This window comes from Schistocerca serialis, chromosome 1 (assembly GCF_023864345.2).
Source record: "Schistocerca serialis cubense isolate TAMUIC-IGC-003099 chromosome 1, iqSchSeri2.2, whole genome shotgun sequence".
Taxonomy (NCBI): domain Eukaryota; kingdom Metazoa; phylum Arthropoda; class Insecta; order Orthoptera; family Acrididae; genus Schistocerca; species Schistocerca serialis.
In genome coordinates this window covers 460,486,760-460,511,522 of record NC_064638.1, presented here as the reverse complement: position 1 = coordinate 460,511,522, position 24,763 = coordinate 460,486,760, and the positions used below count along the sequence as shown (strand labels likewise).

The window sequence follows — 24,763 nt, the reverse complement described above, 5'->3', positions numbered from 1 at the left end:
CAGAAACGACTTCCTGACACTTAAATCTATACTCGATGTTAACAAATTTCTCTTCTTCAGAAACGATTTCCTTGCCATTGCCAGTCTACATTTTATATCCTATCTACTTCGACCATCATCAGTTATTTTACTCCCTAAATAGCAAAACTCCTTTACTACTTTAAGTGTCTCATTTCCTAATCTAATCCCCTCAGCATCACCCGATTTAATTTGACTACATTCCATTATCCTCGTTTTGCTTTTGATGATGTTCATCTTATATCCTCCTTTCAAGACACTGTCCATTCCGTTCAACTGCTCTTCCAAATCCTTTGCTGTCTCTGACAGAATTACAATGTCATCGGCGAACCTCAAAGTTTTTACTTCTTCTCCATGAATTTTAATACCTACTCCGAATTTTTCTTTTGTTTCCTTTACTGCTTGCTCAATATACAGATTGAATAACATCGGGGAGAGGCTACAACCCTGTCTCACTCCTTTCCCAACCACTGCTTCCCTTTCATGCCCCTCGACTCTTATAACTGCCATCTGGTTTCTGTACAAATTGTAAATAGCCTTTCGCTCCCTGTATTTTACCCCTGCCACCTTCAGAATTTGAAAGAGAGTATTCCAGTTAACGTTGTCAAAAGCTTTCTCTAAGTCTATAAATGCTAGAAACGTAGGTTTGCCTTTTCTTAATCTTTCTTCTAAACATGTAGTACTACTGTAATGGAGCATTTTAAATAAATGAAACAAAAATATGTGAAGAGCACAAATACAAAAATCATGGACTGATACGAAGGGGGGAGATATATTAATTCAAAAAGCAATGACAGATCAATACATAAACTTTACAATAATAATTCACAAGATTAGTGAGGACAGGGAGCAAATAAATAAATAAGCTGCTTGATGAAACAGCTGATGACACAATTTTATTATAACAATTATTTATGCAAATTAATAGCCAAGCTAGGTGTCGAGTGAAAGCCAATGTCCTTACTGGTTAACGCGCGCGCGCGCGCACACACACACACACACACACACACACACACACACACACACACACACACAAATAGAGTTTCAGGGCAGTGACCTTGGCAGTCCAAAGATGATGGAAGCCTCATATGAACAACTCTGACCATACACAATCCAGATTATTTATCTATATGTTAGGCAACTGATGATGATGATGACTATTTTCTACTGTACACCAATTTAATACAAGCTAAGCACATATTATAAAAAATAAAAGGACTGATTATCTTCACACATATGGTGGTGGTGGTGGTGGTGGCGGCGATTTGTGGGTTAGGGTGCTAAACAGCAAGGTCATCAGTGCCCTTGCTTGAATTAAACACAGACAAGCACAGTGAAAGTCTAGTAAAAAGTAACAATAAATTGGAAAACCATGTAGTATGAAAACACAACTCTGTGATGGTGAGATTCGTAAGTGGCCAACAACAAAAATCAGATGAAACATAGCAGAATAACTAGATAAAATATCAGTACAGATACAATTAAAAAAGGGACAGATGACTGTGGTTGGGTGATGACTTAGAAATAATGGGTGACTGAGCCACTCAAAGACACATTAAAATTCACATTCAATATTTTAGGAAGAATCCAAGACATAACACACACTCATCTCATTATTGGTTAAAATTGAGGGCAGGTCTTGTGGGAGGGCCAGATCTTCCCTCAGGGCATCATATTAAGCACACTTAATTAAAATATGTTATATCAACAGTTGCAAACTGCATCTGTGATGCTCGGAGGGGGGGGGGGGGGTCCTTATGATGTAAGAAAAAAACAATTTGTCAATTGGCATTGTTCTACTCTAAGCCTTGTAAAAGATACTTCTTCAGCTCATCGTGGTTGGAAGGAGGTGAGCCATGGTTGCACTGAAGGTTCCACTGAACACAACCTATTATTCCCCACTTCCGGGGACTGAACCCCCCACTGACAAATGATCTTCTGGCTCATTGTCGTAACAGTGTGCAGGGGGACTGAACAGCAAGCAGGAGGTGGAAGAGTCGCATCAGGGTTCATTTCCCAGATCCCTATGTGCCCTGGAACCCTGCAGAAAATTATTTGCTTTTCCTACCTTTGCGTGAAAAGAAGAGCGTCCTGCTTGTTCCTGCTTGTCTTGCATCATCTGACCTGCTGGATACATCTAACTAATAGCACGAAGAACACTTTGGCAATTTGAGCAGATAATAAATTTATCGTCACAATGCCATCTCATCTGATCCAACGTGTGCTCAGGATAGCGAACAATTCTGCAAAATGAACTGAAAACTGCTCTCAGAACCCTACCTTGAGAACAATGGAGCTGCTGACAGAATACCTCTATTTGGTCCCAACTGTGTAAACAATAAAATCCAGGGGGTAGGGCATTTAAAATGTGATTAAGTTTAATTTTAAAAGTTTGGTTTGGGTACAGTTGTTCTGCTATGCAGTTAATTCGAAAAGTAACCCGAGTTCCTTTAGTAGCCAGGTTGATCTCAACCTCCACCCCTGGCTTTGGATCTTAATGCCCTCCACCTATAACAACTCTTATGCTCTCCCTTGCATGGATCTGAAACAGCCTCGTTGCCCACAGGTGGTGATAGAACAAGCATCTCAGTCACAGCTGTGCAAGGGAGCTGGATGCTGGCCATTTAGGAAGGACAGAATCCTTTAAGTTTGGCATACCATAAGTAGAAGACATCGAATAGACAATGAATGGCCACCAGCCTCTGCACAAAGGCTAGCAATTGCACTTGAGCGATAAGCCCCTTTTGACAGCTTAATATCCTCATGGTGAACCACATCCAGCATTATGCAGCATGAAGGCCTTGCTGATCCATGCACACATTTCATTCTCATGCGCAGGATTATGTTTCACCTTTATTTCAAATGCACTAGATTTTTGGGACGAAAAAAAATCACTGACACGCATCACCATTACTGAGTGTGCGTACTACTGAAAATTCTTTAACATTTATATTCTAAGACAATAGTCTTTACAAGGAAATTGCTTTTGGTGTTTTGGAAATGACACTGTAATACTGAGGTGGTGGAATTATAATAGGGAATATGCTTGTGAACCATCATAGTAGGTTCGACCCATTTTGGTGCTCTATATTCAGCCAACTCTGGGTCAGGATTGGTACAGTACTTCTTCAGTTTACATGACAACAAAAAATACCTGTGTATAGGCTGTTGTTATTGTATTGTTGCCACTCTCAAAGGCTTTTTAAAGCTACTACCGGCTCCACCTGGCAGGAATCCACATACCCCTTCTGCCTGTATGTAATGTACATTGCAAGGTCAAAATGAACATTGCTGTTAAGTGTTTGCACATCGTGCAACAGAGGTGGCACTTAGGGACCAGCCCCATATTTTCCTAAGAGGTTGTAGAAAGCTGCCTAAAAGCCACATCAAGACTGGATGGCAAACTGGCCCTCACCAGTAATCTTCGAGGTGGATTCAATCTGGAGCTGGCGTGCATCCCCCTGTCCTTGAAACAGGCACTTTAACATTATCGGCTGTCTGGATGGGTATGCTGGTAGTTTAATTGTGAGAAAGATGGTAGACATTAAACTTACTGCATATATGGGTAGCAAAACAGTATCTAATAGACGCATTCACAAAAAACACAAATGCTGTAGGGCAAAAGTGCACTTTAGATGGAAAGGTGGCATCTGTAAAAGTACAGAAGCAATTGTTTGTTGGCAGTTTTGAATTTACATTACAATGGCGATGATTATCAGTGAGATGGAGGCCAACACTGGATGAAGGTATGACAGTCAGGCATTTTATTTTCAAAAATTAAGATGTATTAAGTTCAGTGGCCAATATATCAATGTTATAGGGTACAGTCTTGGTTCCTCTACCAACAGCAATCATCTCTCAGTACATGGAGAAATTACTGGCAAGTATAGAACTAACTAAGACATAGCTGACATTCATAAGTTTTCTTTCAGACAGACACTGTTTCATATAATGTTCAGCAACAGCAGACCAGGTACATGGGGAATATTTGTTTGGAAGGAGGTGATGCAACACTAGTGGTGAATCAGAGGCTGATTTTAGACAGTCCAGGAGATGATTAATGTCTTTTAGTATATCAATGAGAACAACTTCCTCATCACTCTGAATGGTTCATATCCTTAGGATTCTGCTCCCTGTCCCCTCTCAAATGTCTACTATACACTCTTCTGCTCTCTCTCCCTCTAGCTCCAACACTGGTAGCTCCATTTCTTCAAAGTGAGAGCAGCTTTTGGGACAACCATGTCATAATGTCTCTGTCATGCACTAACAATAACAACACAATATTTCCGAGATTGATTTGCTTTGCACTATATTGGCAGTGACATTAGTTGCTACTTCAACATGATTTATATTCTCTCTCTTGGCACAGGTAACAGAGGTTTACAGATCAAAACTTGGAACTAAGTTGTGCTTGGTTCCAAACTTGTATCAAGACTAATCTTATTCCAATCTCTCAAATGAGTGTACCTCCACTTTCTTATGTCCATACACTGGTAATAGTTTCATGTGTCTTTATTTTTCTTAAACATATCTTTCTTCCATTTTGCAGCTTCTTGTCTTGTCTTTTAGTTTGTTAATTCCTGACTGTTTATTTGTTTAACCTCTGTTGCTACCCACATCTGCCTCATTTACACTTATATTTTTAATAGTCCCTTTCCTTATTTCAGTACACCTATGCCCACTTCACCATTTCTAACTTCTCTCAGTTTCAAATCCGATCTGTCTATAATATTTCACTGCTGATTTTCCATCAGTTCAGTTACATCCTCTCCCCCTTGACAAATGGTCAAGTTTCCTTTTTAGTTTGTATTTAGTCTTATTTGCTCTAATATGTTGTTATTTTTCTAATGCAAAGATACACTGCTGTTTGTGTTATCTCTATTCTTAAACATCTTTTTATGTCTGTTGACTCTCAGCACAGATAACTTTACTTATCACCAATTTAATTTTTAGTTCTTTCCCCCAAAAATTTAAAATGTGTCTTTATACAAATTCATGGGAACCAGCAATTTGGTTTCAGAATTATGTACAGAGTATAATGTTTGCCTCATCATTCATCTCCAAACATTGCCAGCAGAAATATCTTATTTTGTAAGAAGCCAGAATAGCTGCTAAAAAAATTAAAGCACCATATGCTACACAGAGTTGCTATTAAAGGCTATATGAAGTTAATAAAAGACATAAAAGCGACATCCAGTGAACGTTCTGCAATTTTGATTAGTTATTACTAAGGGTTTGTATGTGACTCAGTTGGTCAGTTATCAAATTTTACACACAAAGTGTTTGATGACACACCAAACAACATAAAATGGAAAAATTTAAGCATTCACAAGTTGTGAGAAATTTAATATAGAAATATTGTTATAAAGTAAGGTTTATGATATGAACATACAGCCAAACTGGATACAGCATTGAAACAAATCAACCTGCAGATTACGATCCTCAGCTCAGCAAAAATTAAACCTAATAAAAGTTGGATTACATGCACGAGAAATTCAAGGAACAGTACCATACAATGGTTATACATTTCTAGTCTACTTATAAAAAAGAAATAAATAATTTATATCTGCAGCATCTAGCTCTAAGAGATTATGAGAACACAAAAAGCACAAGTGTACTGCACTATCGCACAAACCATGCTTGTTATACCAACTACACAATTAAAGTTGAAGCATCATGTAGTCACAGTAGTTAAAGAGCACTAACGAAGAAGATATTATGTTAAATTACTAATCACAGCAGCTAAATGTCTTACCTAAAACAGGAAGCAATTTAACTGATAAAATTCTTTATTACAAAATTGAGAGAAAGTATTTTAAGAGGAAGCTATTCCTATTAAAAAGCCCCCAACAAACCCAGCAGCTGCAGGAGTATTTGCACGCGCAAAAGCACCCACCTGCAAAAATTAAGAAAGATGTTAAATCTGTACAAAAAAAGAGTTCTTTGTGGTAAACATGAAAACTATAATGCCTACAACATTAACTAAAATGTAAGTTAACACACACAAGATGTAACACTAAACAATGAGAATGGATAACACTACATTTTTGGTAAGAGACTGACAATGAGCCTTTATCGTAAATACAAGTGTACTGATAAATGACGATAGATTAAACACAATATATTCTATGTTTATTAGCTCAATTTCCCACAGTGCTACAGAAGGTAAGTTGTAAAATAAATATTTAACTTATGAAATCTTGTACTAAGAGAACAGAGGAAGGACACATGACATCAGGTGCTGAAGTTGTCTTAGTTGTAACAGAATAACAGAGAGAAATGTAGACATCTAGGGATGCCATGGGAAGAAAGACATTATGTACACAACAAATATTTGGATGGTGTGAACACTAGCTACAACAAATCTATAAGAATTCTTTGCATTTGCAAAACAAACAAGCAAACAAAACAAAAGAATCCAAATGCTGTACCTGACACCTGATTGGTTCCCAGGTCCCTGTACTAATATTACGACAGTTCTGTAAATTATAAGACTAGAGGAAAGCGGCATTAACAGCCACAAAGGATACATGGCGTGACGATAGTTTTTAAAAAAATCCACATGTTGACTGCAGCTCTGAGAAAAATGTTAAAAAATAAATAAAAACAAAAATAAAAAATAAATAAAAAATCGAGATGAGTTAAACTAGTACAGAAGGATTGAGGGGGTATTAACTAATTTTTTTTGCCAAAGAAGGATACAGGGAGTACTGACAGCTCTTTATTTAGCTCTTGACTATCAAGGACTCAAGCTCTGAGAACTGTTTGTAAATGGTGCACAACCACGTATTTTCCCAGTTGCCCCTAAAACTAAAAAATTAAACAAGGAAAAAATTATTCAGCATATTCTGCTACAAACTTACACAAAAAAGCTATGTCCATTTGCTTTACATTATGCTATTGAGAATCACAACCTTTTCTTTATCATTTTATAACCACTCTCCTTTTAACTTTCATACATATTCATTCCCATTTTCTGATGGTGCACATCTTTTCTTTCCACTATAATGTAATCCTAATCAAAATCCCCCTCCAAGAAAAAAAGAAAAAAATTCCACAAAAGAGCAGTCTATAAATACTCAACTGCTCTCATTGCAATATGAAAGTACATGGACCACAGCCATGAATGTCTCCTTAACAATGAAATTCAGTTTCAATTGATCATGGCAGCTTTCGTCCCACTTTGACAATAAATTTTAGGGTCATGTTTCACATTGTTTTCTTCTTGTGTCATGGAATTACCAGTAACATCACACTAGTTCACCAGAGCTCTACTTGTGCTCTGCAGTGATCAACTCGCACTCCAGTGACAATTGCTTTTATAAATTTACAATTACTGTTGAGTTAACGTCTGGTAAAAGTGCACTTTAAGTAACAGGTTGAGATCAAAATCACCCTAATAAAGTTTCGCAGGATACAGCAAATACAAGTGCATAAATCACCAAATTTGACATTCTTTTGCTAATAATAATGTCAGCCAAATGATTCAAGCATTGAAGAGATTTCAACGGAGCTCTCATACAACTTTTCTTCATGTATCATTGTTTTGTGTCACTTGAAGTTCAGTTGGCAGATTGTCTTACATACTAAAGCATGAGCACCATGCAGGGTACTACTAAACAAGTCAAATAATATTTTTTATTTCACTTAAGCAAGTCATAGGCTTTATCCTCCTAGTAATAGTTGAACAGGACTAGCCTTGGATTAGATGATGTCATGCCATACTCCACTGCCACTTACTTTCACAGGGCCAAAGAGATACCTTACATATTTTAAAATTGTAGACGTTATATATACTATTTAAAAAATTTCAGTCTGTCAAACCACAACATACTGTCAAAACTATTTGTAGAACACTAAAAATTTTAGCAGCTTTATGGGATATCGTCTTACAAAATTTCCTTTAAAAAAAAAAAAAAAAAAAAAAAAAAAAAAAAAAAAAAAAAAAAAAAAAAAAAAGAAGTTGTGGAGCACAACTTAAGGAAGATAATCTTTCAGTGCATTATTTCACCTTTACTTGTTATTTTCCATTATACAGGGTGATTCAAAAAGAATACCACAACTTTAGGAATTTAAAACTCTGCAACGACAAAAGGCAGAGCTAAGCACTATCTGTCGGCGAATTAAGGGAGCTATAAAGTTTCATTTAGTTGTACATTTCTGTGATTTTATCCTTGCTCAAATGGAAACAGATGAATCTTTCGTTTCAAAGATTGTGTTTAGTGATGAAGCAACTTTCCACACTAATGGGAAAGTCAACCGTCACAATGTCTGTATATGGGGCACTGAGAATCCACGGGAAACAACTCAGTATGAACTTGACTCGCCTAAGGTGAACGTTTTCTGTGCCATTTCAGCCAATAAAGTTTTTGGTCCCTTTTTCTTCGAAGGTGCTACTGTAACTGGACTACAGTATCTGGAGATGTTAGAGAATTGGCTGTTCCCTCAGCTCGAACAAGAAGCACAACAATTCATATTTCAGCAGGATGGAGTGCCACCACATTGGCACTTATCTGTCCGTAACTACCTGAACGTCAACTACCCGAGGCGATGGATTGGCCGCCAGGCAGCCCGTGACAGAGCACTTCATCACTGGCCTCCAAGAAGCCCTGATCTTACCCCCTGCGATTTTTTCTTATGGGGGTATGTTAAGGATATGGTGTTTTGGCCACCTCTCCCAGCCACCATTGATGATTTGAAACGAGAAATAACAGCAGCTATCCAAACTGTTACGCCTGATATGCTACAGAGAGTGTGGAACGAGTTGGAGTATCGGGTTGATATTGCTCGAGTGTCTGGAGCGGGCCATATTGAACATCTCTGAACTTGTTTTTGAGTGGAAAAAAAACCTTTTTAAATACTCTTTGTAATGATGTATAACAGAAGGTTATATTATGTTTCTTTCATTAAATACACATTTTTAAAGTTGTGGTATTCTTTTTGAATCACCCTGTAATACTCTCAGATACAGAAAAATTTTAATTTACTGTTTGGTTACAAATGGCAACTGCCCAAAATTTAAATTTCTCTTAAAATTTCATGCATAATTGCTTCTGTTAAAAAACATGGGAAAATTTTTGTGCAACTCAGGAGCTGCCTGAAAAGGATTGTGCTTACCATCTGGACTAAGCAATTTTTACAGTTTAACAGCGATTGTTGAGCGGCGTGAACAATACATTATGCATAAATTGTATTGTTAAAAATATTAGATTCAGAAAAATCACATATTGGTGACACAAAACCAAATTATGATTACACCGTATTAATCAACAACAGGAAAAGAAACTACACAAAAATTCACGAGGCAGTGTTTTGCGCACTATACTTGAACTGCTCGGTTAACAATTTTTAACATATTCATGTTCATTTTCTTGCAACAAGAGGGTAACAACAGCTACTACTTTGAACAATTATTTATCAGTAACTGATGCTACAAAATTATCAAAATTATTGGTTTGAATGTGGAGCAGTCTCAACATACTTCTCTGCATAGGGCAGTTCCACTATTTACCTTTCAAATTATATTTTGATGTTAAGGATTAAATGAAGAACTAATTTTGTTACAAGTAAAATGCATATGTAAGTAATTCCATGACCTCCCTAGCTTTTATTTATTTTCTTCAAAAAGGAATATAATACCAAATAAACCACATCAGGAAATACAACCTTTAACCATGCTGAGAAAAACTTCAACAACAGATAAGCAAGCAAACAACAGATGTGTATAAATGTTGCTCTGTAGTTCCACTATATAAAAAGAGTCTTTCAGATCATTTTATGTTATCTGAAGATTTTTCCCATTGCTACAAGATTTAAAAATATATATATATACACGGATTGTTTATATAAAGCCCAAGAGGTTTACTCAATGAGGCCCATTTGGAATTGGTATGTCATCATCAAATTCCTACTATCAATTAAAAAAGTCTCACAGTCAATCATAAGCAAACTGATTTTAACATGTAATCTGAATCTTAAGTTTCATTTGGCATTCTCTCTCACATAAAAAAGGGGCTAAAGATGGCAATTATATTAAGTGCCTGTGGAGAGAGAAACTTGGGATTATATCTAGCTTCTACTTAGATACTTATCTAGCACCCAAGCAACATTACCATATTCTAGGAAACTACAAACTGCAGTCTGGAAAACTCAAGGTATTTCCCACAGCTGAATAAAATTTTCACATGCTTTGAAATAGAAATGTCTGGAAAATAGGGATCTTGGTTTGCAATAATCAGCTCATAAAGAATTATAATGTGTAACATGAAACACTGCTTTCAAAACATAGATTCTCCAACTGCTCCTTTCTTGTCATATTAAGATGACATTAAGCAATTCAGCAAACTTGAGATGCTGACCCACAAGAGGAGTATACATATACCACCACATTGAAGCACACATGATCAAGTCTTCAAATGAAAATGCTCAAGGAGTTTAGTGAAACTTTAGTGAAACATGGGTAACTTGTCTCAAATCTAGCAATCTATACTACAAATGATGAACTGTACAGAATTCTGCTGCTGCCTGTCTGGCTGCATAATTTACCTCTCACAGCTTCCCCAGGAAAACTGCTACAATGGCTGAAGGAAGCTGTAGAAATGTAATTCGATTACAAATAAATATGGTACTTTGTCACTGTTCTACCAGTGATGTTCTATAATACATCAAAATATGATTTCAATGACAAACGATCAACAGCCAATAGTAAAGTAAACTCAGAAGCTACCTTCAATAACATTAAATGGCCATAAACAACGAGTTACAAAAGCAGAAACTGAAACCTCTAAATCCCTGAAGCTTGGTTGTCAAACCAATGTAACTAAACATGGACTTGCAGGATAAATCCTCAGGCTTACCACAATGTATGGAAACCACAATTAATGCACAGCAGGTAACAAAGTCTGACAAACTTTTTCTAAATTACAAAAATTGTGCAAGAAGTGGGCACTGATCAGAAGCGAACGAAGTCTTTTCGTTGTGCCCGTCTGCAGCTCAACATCTCATCTATATGGTGAGAAGCAATCTATCCACTTCATAAATTAAGTTCGCATAGACCGAACAGGTAACAAGTAGTGGTGAACAGAGATTGCGGTGCCCCTGTGGCAGTTACTATACCACTGCAGAAAATGAAGTTTTATGACAAGGCTGTCACTTTTTTTGCAGGACTGCACCCCAAATACAGGATTTTGACAAATATGCAAAAAGGAAGGACTTAAGTTGAAAGGTGTGTCAGTACTTACCGTATTTACTCGAATCTAAGCCGCACTTTTTTTCTGGTTTTTGTAATCCAAAAAACCGCCAGCAACTTAGAATCGAGTGCAAAGCAAGCGGAAGTTCTGAAAAATGTTGGTGGGTGCCGCCACAACTAACGTCTGCCGTCTAATATATGTAGCGCTACACAGGCAGGCTTTGTAGGCACAAAGATAAATACTGGCACCAAAACCTCTGTGGAAAGAGGGAGAGAGAGAGAGAGAGAGAGAGAGAGAGAGAGAGAGAGAGAGAGAGGGGTAAAAGACGAGCTTCTTTCCTCCGCCCCGAGTTTCGAGCACTGCATTTTCATACATTATCCAACGAAGTATATACAAATTCCATATTGCTCATCTTCGAATGTAGCAGAATTTCAATGTACTACGAAAATCCGTCTGGCAAGATTGTTTGGGATGTTTGTCAATATGGCCAACTCTACATTCTGAATTTTTTCCTACCTGTGAGAAGAGATGGTTGCTAATAGCAACTTTTATGAATTGTGAATCACATGCAGTATTCTCTTCACCATAAGAATAATACGAATATAAACATTTTGCCATGTATTGTTTTGTGTTTGCTGCTATCTCATTTAAATCCTGTCTGCCTAATAAGCTACGAAACTAGAGTGAGACAACAGCAAACACGGAAGAATATACATATCATGTCATGTTTATATTCGTATTATTCTTATGCCTAATAGTGATTCAGTCAGAAATGAAGCACGGAAATTGACTAAATTTTTAAATCTAAGATGACTAATTTCTGTGGAGAATGTAAGGTACTAAAGAGGCACCTGCAAAGATTTTCAAACGGAGAAAATTTTTCGCTAAACTCTCATTCAGAACATCTTCTATCATACGTAATCTATTATTTGGTTCTTGTTGATCATTATCAAAGAAAGCAGCAGTGTAAGTAACAACAAATAGCAGTCTCTTGCCATTGTTTCGCTAATGAGACTATTCCTATTCCTCTCTTCTTCTTAATTGTAAGCGGCGGTAGCGTGCACAAAAACAAGCCATGCCACGAGCGGCGACAGGCCGTAAACAAGCACTATCAGAATGCGACAAACAATGCACGACACAGTACAGTAATGCATTTTCAGCTTACAAGGGAACCTCCCCATCGCACCCCCCTCAGATTTAGTTATAACTTGGCACAGTGGATAGGCCTTGATAAACCGAACACAGACCAATTGAGAAAACAGGAAGAAGTTGTGTGAAACTGTGAAAAAATAAGCAAAATATACAAACTGAGTAGTCCATGGGCCACATAGGCAACATCAAGGAGCACGTGAGCTGAGGAACGCCGTGGTCTCGTGGTAGCGTGAGCAGCTGCAGAAGGAGAGGTCCTTGGTTCAAGTCTTCGCACAAGTGAAAATTTTACTTTCTTTACTTTTGCATAGTTATATCTGTCTGTTCGTTCATTGACGTCTCTGTTCACTGTAATAAGTTTAGTGTCGGTGTTTTGCGACCGCATCGCAAAACCGTGCGATTAGTAGACGAAAGGCCGTGCTTCTCCAATCGGAACCGAAAACATTTGATCGAAAGGTCATAGGTCAACCGTTTCCTCCACAGGAAAACACATCTGATATATTCTATACAACACTGGTGACGGCATGTGCGTCACATGACAGGAATATGTTGTCGACCCACCTAACTTGTACACTTGGCGAATGGATAAAAAAGATTCTTCTACCTTGCCCGATTTAGGTTTTCTTGTGGATGTGATAATCACTCCCAAAAAAGTGATGAAAATGTAAGAGTTTGTCACATAAACTGAAAATAAAAAATTAAAGTTTTCACTCGATGGAAGATTTGAACCAAGGACCTTTCGTTCCGCAGCTGCTCACGTTACCACGAGACCACGGCGCTCCTGCAATCCAAGTGTCCTTGATGTTGCCTATCTTCCCATAAACTACTCAGTTTGTATATTTCGCTTATTTTTTCACAGTTCCACACGACTTCTTCCTGTTTTCTCAATTGATCTGTGTTCAGTTTTTCAAGGCCTATCCAATGTGCCAACTTATAACTAAATCTGAGGGGGGTGCGATGGGGAGGTTCCCTTGTTAGAGTGACGTATCACCTATAACAAAGAAAACGGCGCTCATCAGATCAAAGAAAAATAAGCAATCAATTCAAACCAGACGAAGCACGTGAAAAAGGAAGGGTACCGGTATATATACAGATGGAGCGCTTGACGCATAGCAATGGCTACCTGGTAAAGCTTAACTGCTAAGCTTTCAACTTGAACCAAACTACTGTAGCTGTATCGTCATTCATTTGACCTAAATTGTGTGTGATATTACAACGGACCAACTTTGTTCCGATTTAGAGATGTGGCCTAAAACTTTTTTCTCCCCTTGAATTTTGAGTCTCAAATTTCAGGTGTGGCTTAGATTCGGGAAAATTTTTTTTCCTTGATTTCGAGTCTCATTTTTCAGGTGCGGCTTAGATTCAAATGCGGCTTAGATTCAAGTAAATACGGTAGTCAAATAGCTACACTACTACACCAGGTACTTTTTTTGTAACTGGTTCACTTTTCTTATTTGAAACATAATGAAAGCATTTTGTTTTCCAATAGATTCCAGGTCATCCACATGGGGCATCCAGAAAGATTACGCAATAACAAAACTGTTCCTTCCATGGCTATGGTTTATTAGGAAACAGGTTAAAATAAAATATCTTACAAGATTAACTTTACTTAAAGCTGTATCAGTGATGTGTATCGAGTAAGCAATAATTAATACAGCCCTGTATTATGATGTCTAAAAGGTGATAAACTGGAGAGTATTCTCGTGAATAAACAGTAATGAGACTGGGCTTGTGAAACAAAATTTATTGTAGATATTGCTACAACCACTTAGTACTCTTCAATGCATAACCCTTGAGAGTCAACAACACCCTGCATATGAGATTTCCATGCTTCAAATGCTGCTGCGGATGCTGAGTCCAGCGTGGCCTTCAAAACCCCTCATTGTGGCGGCTTGGTCCTTCTCCAAGGTCCCACGATGGTGTTCTTTCAGGGAAGGAGGTGTGATTCAGCATGTTGCCATGATGCAGCTTCCAATCATCGGCGATGGCTAGCCTAATGCGATGGACCCTGGATTTAGTCTCTTGAGCACTTTGCAATACGAAGCACCATTGACAGTTTAGCCTTGGGACATAAACTCATGATGAAACATGCCACCGACGTTGAAAAACACAATCAGCATGACTTTCACCTTCGATTTGCTCATGCGAGCCTTTTTGGACGTGGGGATGCTGCGGTGAGCCATTTGGCACTCATGCGCTTTGCCTCCCGGTTGTACTGAAACACCAGGATTTATCTCTGTCGAAAACTTAATCTAAAAATTTCAGATCAGCTTCAAGGCTATGGAGACTGTCTTGGCAGGCATCCACACATACTTGCTTTTGAATGCTTGACAAAATCTTCGGGACCATCTTGGCGCATTTCTTCCTTATCGACAATTCTTTGGTGATGATGTGCATTGTCATTTTATCAAGTCCAAAGTCATCTGCTATCATTCTGACACTCGTCCTACAGTCAGTATTCAATAAAATGCGCATTTGGTCAATGTTTTTGTCAGTTTTGCTGGTTCATGGGCGTCTGGAGCAGTTCTTGTCCTCAATGCTGTCCTGGCCCTCTTTGAAGCTCTTCACCCACCTGAAAACCTGGGCTTTTGACAGGCAACCATTGCCGTAGGCTTTCCGACACATATCCAACGTTTCCGTAACTGATTTTCCTAGTCTCACACAAAACTTGATGGCGTAACATTGCTTGACCATTTGCTGCATGTTGTGCCATGGCCAACGACTTTGTGAAGTGTCCACTCAACGCACGATGCTGCCAAAGCAGGAGGCCACAGGTAACCGGCACGCAACGCGTTTTCACCCAGACACCACCGACCACCAACCCCCTGGGTGAGCGCAGGTTGCGATGTACAATCGTGTCAGCAAAAAATCAGTCTCATTACCTTTTATACAAACCCTTTAACTTTGTTTTAAGTCACTGAAACTAAAGGACATACACTATTTCTAGAAAGCAAGAGATGGAGAACAGTGTACCTACATTCTATCTTAAGTACAATTTAACAAGTCAAAGTACACCCAGATTCCGAGGAAAGTATATCTTTACAAAACAAAGTGTCCTGAAAAGTCACATAGATTTAGGTACGTGAAAGTTCACTTTAACAAATATGCAGAATGTAAATACTTAATTTATAATACATAGTCTACCCTAACCTTGTCCAAGAATTTGGGACCATCTCCTGTAGCTTTTTCTTCTACCTTATCAGCAAGTTTATCTACTTCTTTGTGAACTTTATCCCAGTTAATTTTCAAATAACCTTTATGATTTGCAATCTGTAACAAAATAATGCCACCTCCAACTGCAACTGCTGCCGCTTTTCCAACTTTCATTGTCACAAAACCAGTACACCTGGGAAAAGAAGAGTATACATTACAAACGAGAAACTGTATTTCACAATTACAAAGCACCCAAGCAATGTGTTTTGAGAAGCACCAAACACATTCACTATGCATGCAGTAAGTTCTATGAAACTTCATATTTATTTACAATTAAATGTGAGTCAGAATCTCTATCCCATGAAAATGTCCACTTCCATTTCTAACAGTGTACAACACGTTAACAGAAGGGTATGGATACATTTCAAATAGCAACTTCAAATATGGCACAAGACAACCACTGAACAAAGGAAGTCGTACATATAGTCTACACAAGATATTACAATAAATCCATTACATTAAAACATTTATGGCTTGAAGATGTTCAGTGCAGTTTACAGATTCTAGCAGCAAAATTTAGAGGTACACACTCCACCTGTTCATAATGTGCGAGACATTCACCTATATCTACATACATACTTTGCAATCCACTCTAAAGTGCACTACAAATGCCACCACATGTTAGGGTTCCTTCCTATCCCAATCGCATAAAGAGAGTGGGAAAAAATGACCACTTAAATGCTTTTATGTGCACTGTAATCAGCCTAATTTTGTCTTTACAATCACTACAGGAGTGATATCCAGAGGGCCTGAAGAATATCTCTAGATTCTAAATTCTTTTCTTAACACTGGTTCTTGAAATTTTGTGAGCAGTCTCTCTTGGGGTAATTTGCCAGTTTAGATTTTTCAACATTTATAAAACACCCACCCATGAGCAAAGCAAACCTTTGATAGTCGTGCTACCCTTGAACAGCAGATAGACAGTGCATCGGCAAGTCAAGTTGAAACCACAGTATATAGAGTAATTAGCTAAATGCACGTGGCCCATATCACACACTACTGTGTACTGCACTGCAGGCTAGCTCAACCTTAACTTGCCGCTGCATTGTTCATCTCCTCCCACATGTACCTGGCAATGTTTGCGAGAGAGTACTTGTATTAGAAGACATGCAATAACATTTTGCCAAGATCTGAAGATGATAACCACGCTTACCGAAACCAGTAACAGACAAAGTTGTTTAGAAGCAATCTTGGATAAGAAATTTACCTTCTCTCAAGTAATTCTATGCCCTGTTTTGTCACCCTTCATGGTAAGTCATCCTGGGCTCACATTTCAGCAAGACAATGTCTGCTGCACACAGTGAAAGATTCTACTGCTTGTCTTTGTGTTTGCCAAATCCTACCTTGACCAGCAAGGTTGCTGGATCTCTCACCACTTTAGAATGTTTGCAGTGTTATGGACAGGGCTCTCTCACCAGCTTGGGATTTTGACAATCTAATGTACCAAATAGACAGAATTTGGCATGATATTCCACAGGAGGACACTCAACAAGTTATCACTACAGTGTTGACTTGCTCAATTTGTTATCTCTTTCTCATGAATAAATCATCCAGTTGTTCTGAAACTGTAATCATTTGTTTGTCTGTACATGTAAGCCAGATCAACTGATTTCCATCCCGTTCAGATAATTCCTCTGTGGTGCATTGTGGTTTTTTGTCTTGCAGTTTATATCACTTGGTCAACATCAAATAAGTTATAAGGAAGTTTATTGCAAAATTACGATAGTTCAGCTCTTTTCTGAAGTAAGGTTTAATGGTGGCCTTTGACATTCTTATCATCATTGTTATTATTATAACAACATTATTCAACATGAAATTTTGTGTGTGTGTGTATATATATATATATATATCATTTGTCTGCTTGTGTCTGTATATGTGTGGATGGATATGTGTGTGTGCGAGTGTATACCCGTCCTTTTTTCCCCCTAAGGTAAGTCTTTCCGCTCCCGGGATTGGAATGACTCCTTACCCTCTCCCTTAAAACCCACTTCCTTTCGTCTTTCCCTCTCCTTCCCTCTTTCCTGATGAGGCAACGTTTGTTGCGAAAGCTTGAATTTTGTGTGTATGTATGTGTCTGTTTGTGTTTCTATCGACCTGCCAGCGCTTTCGTATGGTAAGTTACATCATCTTTGTTTTTAAATATATTTTTTCTGCGTGGAATGTTTCCCTCCCTCCCTCCCTCTCTCTCTCTCTCTCTCTCTCTCTCTCTCTCTCTCTCTCTCTCTTCCATATTTTGAGAGATGCAAGTATGGACCAAAACAAGAAAAAAATGTCTACTAGACAAGGACTCTAAAGCGACCTTAAGAGCTAAGAGTACTTGTTCAGTACGTGAGATGTGTTTCACAGTAGCAATTATGAACAAGTGCTCACAGCTGTTAACATATGCATTTTAGAGCCCATGTTTATTTTTTCCTTGTTTTGGTCCATACTAACACCTCGGAAAATTTTTAGGTGGAATTCTGGTTCACCCTGTTTGTTCTATGAGACTCTCTTGAATCACCATGTTCAGTAAATAATACTAATATACAGTATATATATATGAGGCATTTATATACAATTTTCTTTATTCTGTGCAGAACAGAAATATTAATCCAGTGGGTAGTGTCACTTAGCAATTAATATTCTTACCAGTCTGGCTCTAAATTCTGTAATGGGGAAAGGTATGACTGAACACTAATGTATTGGCAAGCCTCAATAGGGTTTTTTTGATAGGGTGCAGTTCTATGGTTTATGAGATGAAACTGATCTTTGTTTCTGTGTTTTGCAGGTTAGAGCTTATATATTAAGGTTCAGGCCAACATGTTCAATTTAAACAACAAATTTATAAAGGCTAACATGCCAATTTAAGAGAATGGAGTGAGACAAGAGTCCCTTAATTTTGCACTGTGGTGTCACCGCCAGACACCACACTTGCTAGGTGGTATCCTTTAAATCAGTCGCGGTCCGTTAGTATACGTCGGACCCACGTGTCGCCACTATCAGTGATTGCAGATCGAGCGCCACCACACGGCAGGTCTAGTTTAGAGAGACTCCCTAGCACTCGCCCCAGTAGTACAGCCGACTTTGCTAGCGATGCTATACTGCCTGCATACGCTCTCATTTGCAAAGACGACAGTTTAGCATAGCCTTCAGCTACGTCATTTGCTACGACCTAGCAAGGCACCATATTCAATAATTAGAATGAATTCTGAACAGATAATATTGTGAATTGTGTACCGTCAAGAGCGACGTTCATCATTAATGGATTAAAGTTAAGTATCAAAGTAATTACGTCCGCTTTCTGAATTCTAATTCCTTGTCATGTTGCACACCTCACGTCAGTATAGTCCTTCCCTCCTCACGCCAACCTGCGTGAGCTAAACGTGTGCATTTTGGCCTCCTCTAGTAACACAGTGTTGGCTCTTCTGCCAACCCAACATTGGCGACGTGTCAAAACGGTGTTCTTACCTATGCTGACGTATATCGTTGATCCTGCCCTGTGTGTAATGGCTTCACCACAATCTCCAGATGTACCGTCCGAATTTTATCGCTTACAGAATCAACAGATGTAGGCATTACTGGATGCCTTTGGACAGCTCGTCCAGGGTCAACGTGCAATGCAAAATGATGCGGCAGCCGCCACTCCACCGCTAATGGAGCCACAAAACGCAGTTGCACCGCCCTTCAGACGTTTTGATGCTGCACTGGAAAGCTGGACGGAGTGGTCACACCAATTTGGATTCCATCTCGCCACCTACAGAATTCAAGGTAATGAGCGGCAGCGTTTTCTTTTGTCGTCCGTCGGTGTGCAAACCTACCATGTGATAGTCAAATTATTTCCCCGACGCGACGTAGCAACTCTGTCCTACGAAGAAATTTTGTCTGCATTAGATGCGTATTTCAAACAATCAGTCAATGTAGTTGCCATACGCTATACCTTCTTTTGTACAAAATGTACAGCAGGTGAGACTAAGCGGGAGTGGGTTGCAACCTTGCAAGGCCTTACTAGGGCAATTGCACAGAATGTTTCTGATGTTCGTGTAAGGGAACAGATTTTGAAATTAGTCAATCCCTCCCTTCAACAAGTGACGGACATATTGGATCGGCAGGACACACTTGACTCTGCTCAGGAATCATTTGAAACTTCGCCAGCCGTGTGTCAGGTTAACCGGCCTGCCGGGTGAGCTGCACGGAGCAGTAAACAGCCCTCGCGCCCGGCCGTGCCGCTGCCGCCAGGCTCTTAGCCACATGTGCTGCGCTGGCAAGCAAATGCAGTGCTCAAATCATGCCCGCGGTGCGCTACTAAACATTCGCATGAGAATTGCCCGTCACGCCAAGCTATTTGCTTCTACTGTAATAAAAAAGGACACGTTCAGAGTGTTTGCCAGAAAAAGCTCAGATTGGAAACTCAAAACCATTCCAGGCCCTTTGCTCCACGCCGGAATCGGAATCCAACCAAGGATACTCGGGCTTGCGAAACTTCGCCCATAGATATTCATGTCGTTCATTCCACTCCGCCCAGTGCCACTCTCTCTAACAGTGATTGTGTTCGTCCCACAAATAGTATGCGTCGACATCGCCAGAACTCCCGTCAAGTCGCAAGTGATTTTGTACCAGTGTCAGATCACGTTGCACCAGAAAGTCGCTCTTGTCATCAGCAGGACAATAAACTTTTTTTAGACTTGGACATTAACGGCAAAGTGATACCATTCCAACTCGATACCGGAATTGGAGTTTCACTGATCAATCAAGACACTTACAAACAGCTGGGCACACCTCCGTTGCGTGCCGCAAATGTTACGTTAACTAGCTATTCAGGTCAAGAGATCCCTGTGTTAGGACAGTGCAGCCTCCTTGCAACATACAAAGGACAAAGAAAACTTGTGTCATTTTACGTCCTTCGTTCTTCTTCTGCAGTGAACTTGTTTGGTTTCGATTCATTTCAGTTATTTAACTTGTGTATAGTAACTCAGGTCCTATCAGTGAACCAGACAGTGCCTTCAGACAGTGTTTCTCGTCTCTGTGAAGAATTTGCAGACATTTTTGCACCGGGCCTCGGTTGCGATAAGAACTATAAAGCACATTTGGAACTGAAAGTAAACACGCAACCAAAATGTTTCAGAGCGCGCAATGTTCCCCACGCATTGTGTGATGAGGTTGCAAAAACATTACATGATTTGGAATCACAAGGTGTAACTGAACGTGTGCAGGCTTCTCTCTGGGCATCACAATATCGTCCAGATCACAAAATCTTCAGGAAAATTGAGACTTTGTGTGGACTTAAAGGCAACAGTGAATCCACAACTAGTGATTGCAACTTTTCCTTTACCCCGCCCGGAAAATATTTTTGACAAACTGTGCCCGGGCAAATATTTTTCGAAGTTGGACCTAGCAGATGCGTACTTGAAAATATCGGTGGACGAAGAATCCCAGCGCATTTTGGTGGTTAACACGCATCTTGGTTTGTATAAATTCAAACGACTGCCATTCGAGTGTGCATCCGCCCCTGCATTGTTTCAGCAATATCTACAAACTGTTTGTGCGTCAGTCCCTACTGCAGCAAACTATCTGGACGATATTGTGATCTCCGGAAAGACGGAAGAAGAACATTTAGCCAACCTCAGAACATTATTTCAGGTCTTGCGGAAAAATGGTCTTCGCTTACGGAAGGAAAAATGTGTGTTTTTTGCTCGTGACTTGCCATACCTGGGACATGTACTCAATGCCTAAGGCATACATCCCAGTCCCACACACCTCCGTGCCATACAAGACTTGCCTTCGCCGCAGAATTTGAAGCAGCTACAGAGTGTGCTGGGAAAAATCAACTATTATCATAAATACGTCCCGCATGCCTCTTCCATTTCAGCTCCACTTCATCGCTTATGCCGTAAAGGAGTTCCGTTCGTCTGGACGACAGAATGCAAACGCGCCTTTCGCCAGTTGAAATAGGCGTTGCTTTCCAATACTTGCCTTACGCCATTCGATCCCCGGAAGCCCCTTTTGTTGATGGTGGATGCATTGGATTTCAGGATCGGTGCTGTGCCTGCGCACAAAGATGGATCCAACGATCGCCCTATTGCCTTTGCGTCCAAACTGCTCTCGTCTGCACAAAGAAATTATTCACCAATCGAGAAAGAAGCATTGGCTCTCGTATTTGGTGTTAGAAAGTTTTACGACTTCTTGTATGGTCGTCACTTTACCATAATCACAGACCACAAACCTTTGACATCGCTTTTTCATCCTAAAAAGCCTGTACCTCCACATACAGCGCAGAAATTCATTCTGCTGGTCATTTTCCTCTCGCAGTACCACTACGATATCTTGTATCGGTCCACTGCTAAGCATGGAAACGCCGATGCGCTGTCCCGTTTGCCTGTTGCTGAGGATAGGGCATTCGATTCCTCCGAACTTGCTTGCATGTTCATTGATTCGGAAACCGATGACATGGACGAATCGTTTCCGATTGATTTTCGTCGTGTAGCTACAGCCACAACTGCCGACCCTGTCCTTGGTACTGTTCTGCGTTTTGTTGCTACGCAATGGCCCTTTTCAGAGTCACGGATCAGGGACCCGTTGGTTCGCCGAATTTTTTGCTCACAAGGAGAGACTTTTTGTTCAACGTGGTGTTTTGCTGTTGCGTTCTGATAATGATCATTCCAGGTCGTGGTCCCACATTCATTACCGTCCTCTGTCTTAAAGATTCTCCACCAAGGACATTGGGGTATAGTGAGAACGAAACAACTTGCTCGTCAGCACTGTACTTGGTTCGGAATCGATGCCGCGATTACGAATATGTGCTCTTCTTGCATGGTGTGTGCCGAACAACAATCAGCACCACTGCGGAAATTCTTTGTATGGCCAAAAGCCACTTTCCCTTGGCAAAACTTACACATCGATTTTGCTGGTCCATTCTGGAATGCTCGATGGTTGGTCGTGATAGATTCCTTCAGTAATTTTCCTTTTGTTGTCCAGATGTCTTCCACGACATCATCTGCCACCATCCAAGCATTATCTGCTATCTTTTGCATTGAAGGTCTTCCACAGACAATTGTTTCAGACAATGGCCCACAATTCATGTCCGCAGAATTTCAGTCATTCTGCAAGGGCAATGGTATTCAACATCTGACATCTGCGCTGTATTCGCCACAGTCACATGGTGCCGCTGAACGTTTGGTCAGGACTTTCAAGCCACAGATGTTGAAGTTGAAGGAGTCGCATTCTTGGGAGGACGCATTATTGCTCTTTTTGTCCACGTATCGCTCTCAGCCCCGAGATGGTCACTCCCCGGCTGAGTTGCTCCACGGTCGCCATCATCGAACCTTGATGTCTTTGCTACATCCGCCGCATCCGGTTCCTGTGCAGTGGCAGACACCTGCTTTTGCCCCAGGCAATGTCGTCTACTACCGCCACTATGGAGGTTCACGGTGTTGGCTCGAAGGGCGCATTCTTCGCCGCCTCGGACGCTCTATGCATCTGGTTTTGGGGGCCTCTGGTGAGGTGCGCCGGCATCTCAATCAGCTGCGCCTCTGTCATCGCACAGGATCTGCCGCTCGCCGTCTGCTTTCAGCGAAGGTGCCATCCGGTCAGCGCCCTGGGGACCCATCTACTGGCTCGCCATTTTGCCCCATGGCGATGCGCTGCTGCCTCCGCCTGTTCTCCTGCCGGCGACGCCCTGGAGTAGGTTTTCAGGCGTTCCCAAGCTCCCCGCGGTCCGAATGGCAGGGTGCGGGTGGCACAGCCTCGCCCGTTGTTAGGCTCCCCACCTCGTCGCATACGCCAACATGGGATCCTCTCCACGGCCGACGGAGGGCTTATACCACAACCGTAAGCCGATTTGCGGGGGAGGAATGTGGTGTCACCGCCAGACACCACACTTGCTAAGTGGTAGCCTTTAAATCGGCCGCGGTTCGTTAGTATATGTCTTACCCGCGTGTTGCCACTATCAGTGATTGCAGACCGAGCGCCACCACACAGCAGGTCTAGTCAAGAGAGACTCCTTAGCACTCGCCCCAGTGGTACAGCCGACTTTGCTAGCGATGGTTCACTGCCTGCATACGCTCTCATTTGCAGAGACGACGGTTTAGCATAGCCTTCAGCTACGTCATTTGCTATGTCCTAGCAAGGCGCCATATTCAGTAATTAGAATGAATTCTGAACAGATAATATTGTGAATTGTGTACCGTCAAGAGTGACGTTCATCATTAATGGATTAAAATTAAGTATCAAAGTAATTACCTCTGCTTTCTGAATTCTAATTCCTTGTCATGTTCCAGACCTCACGTCTGTATAGTCCTTCCCTCCTCACGCCAGCCTGCATGAGCTAAACACGTGCATTTCGGCCTCCTCTAGTAACACGTTGTTGGCTCTTCTGCCGGCCCAACATGCACCACAAATTATCTTACAACCTTTCTCTGCAACTTTAAAAGTTTGGAGAAGTTTACTTGTTTTGTTGAACCCCATACTTCTATTTCATAGTTCATACTAAATGAAACCAAAACAAGATAAGCAGTCCACAGTACATCGATATCATTGCAGTATTTGCAAAGAACATTTATTGCAAATGTATTTTAGCCAGTTTGCTAGCCAGAGAGTGAAAATTTATAGCCCACTGAAGTGTATCTTGCATTATTATTCCCAGCAACTTTACATGCACACTTCTGTTTCAAAATCTGTCTTCTGCAGGCAAAATTCATTACTGCTGTTTTCTTAGTGCTAAAACTGAAGTGACTTTTATTAAAGTACTTAAATATTTCATTTGCAATACCGTTGCACAACATTTCTAATTGTTCATAATCTTTATGCTTGAGTACAGCTGATTTATGACACACAGAATTATCTTTGAATCTAGGGAGCAATATTTTTTGTCTTTCACATAAATCAAAAAATTAAATGTGCCCCTGTGCCAAGCCCTGTGGTACCCACTATTTCTTATCAGTAATGCTAGATTTGTGTGTGCCACTTATTGTTAATAGTAAAAGATTTCTTCCTCTTAGTCAGATCAGATTTTTGTTACACCACAAACAATGCCTCTGATGCTTATGTTCCATAATTTCTCTACAAGAACTGTCATACTGATCCAGTTAAATGCCATTTCAAAATCAAGGAATAAGCCTGTAACATATTCCTTGTTCTCAGTAGCAGTTATTATCTCACCAATAAACTGTATGGTGGCTATCACAGTTGATACCTTTTCAGCAACATAGTTCTGATTTCCA

At 40.2% G+C, this 24,763-nt stretch overlaps 1 protein-coding gene across 1 annotated transcript in view; it reads right to left on the bottom strand.

Moving 5' to 3' along the window:
• The window catches only part of LOC126473247 (FUN14 domain-containing protein 1-like), a 75,927-nt gene that overhangs the window by 37,490 nt on the left and 13,674 nt on the right, over positions 1-24,763 (bottom strand). Inside the window, exon 3 of the mRNA XM_050100170.1 lies at positions 15,507-15,702. Coding sequence (XP_049956127.1) covers positions 15,507-15,702 — 196 coding nt within the window. The remainder of the gene's footprint in view (positions 1-15,506; positions 15,703-24,763) is intronic.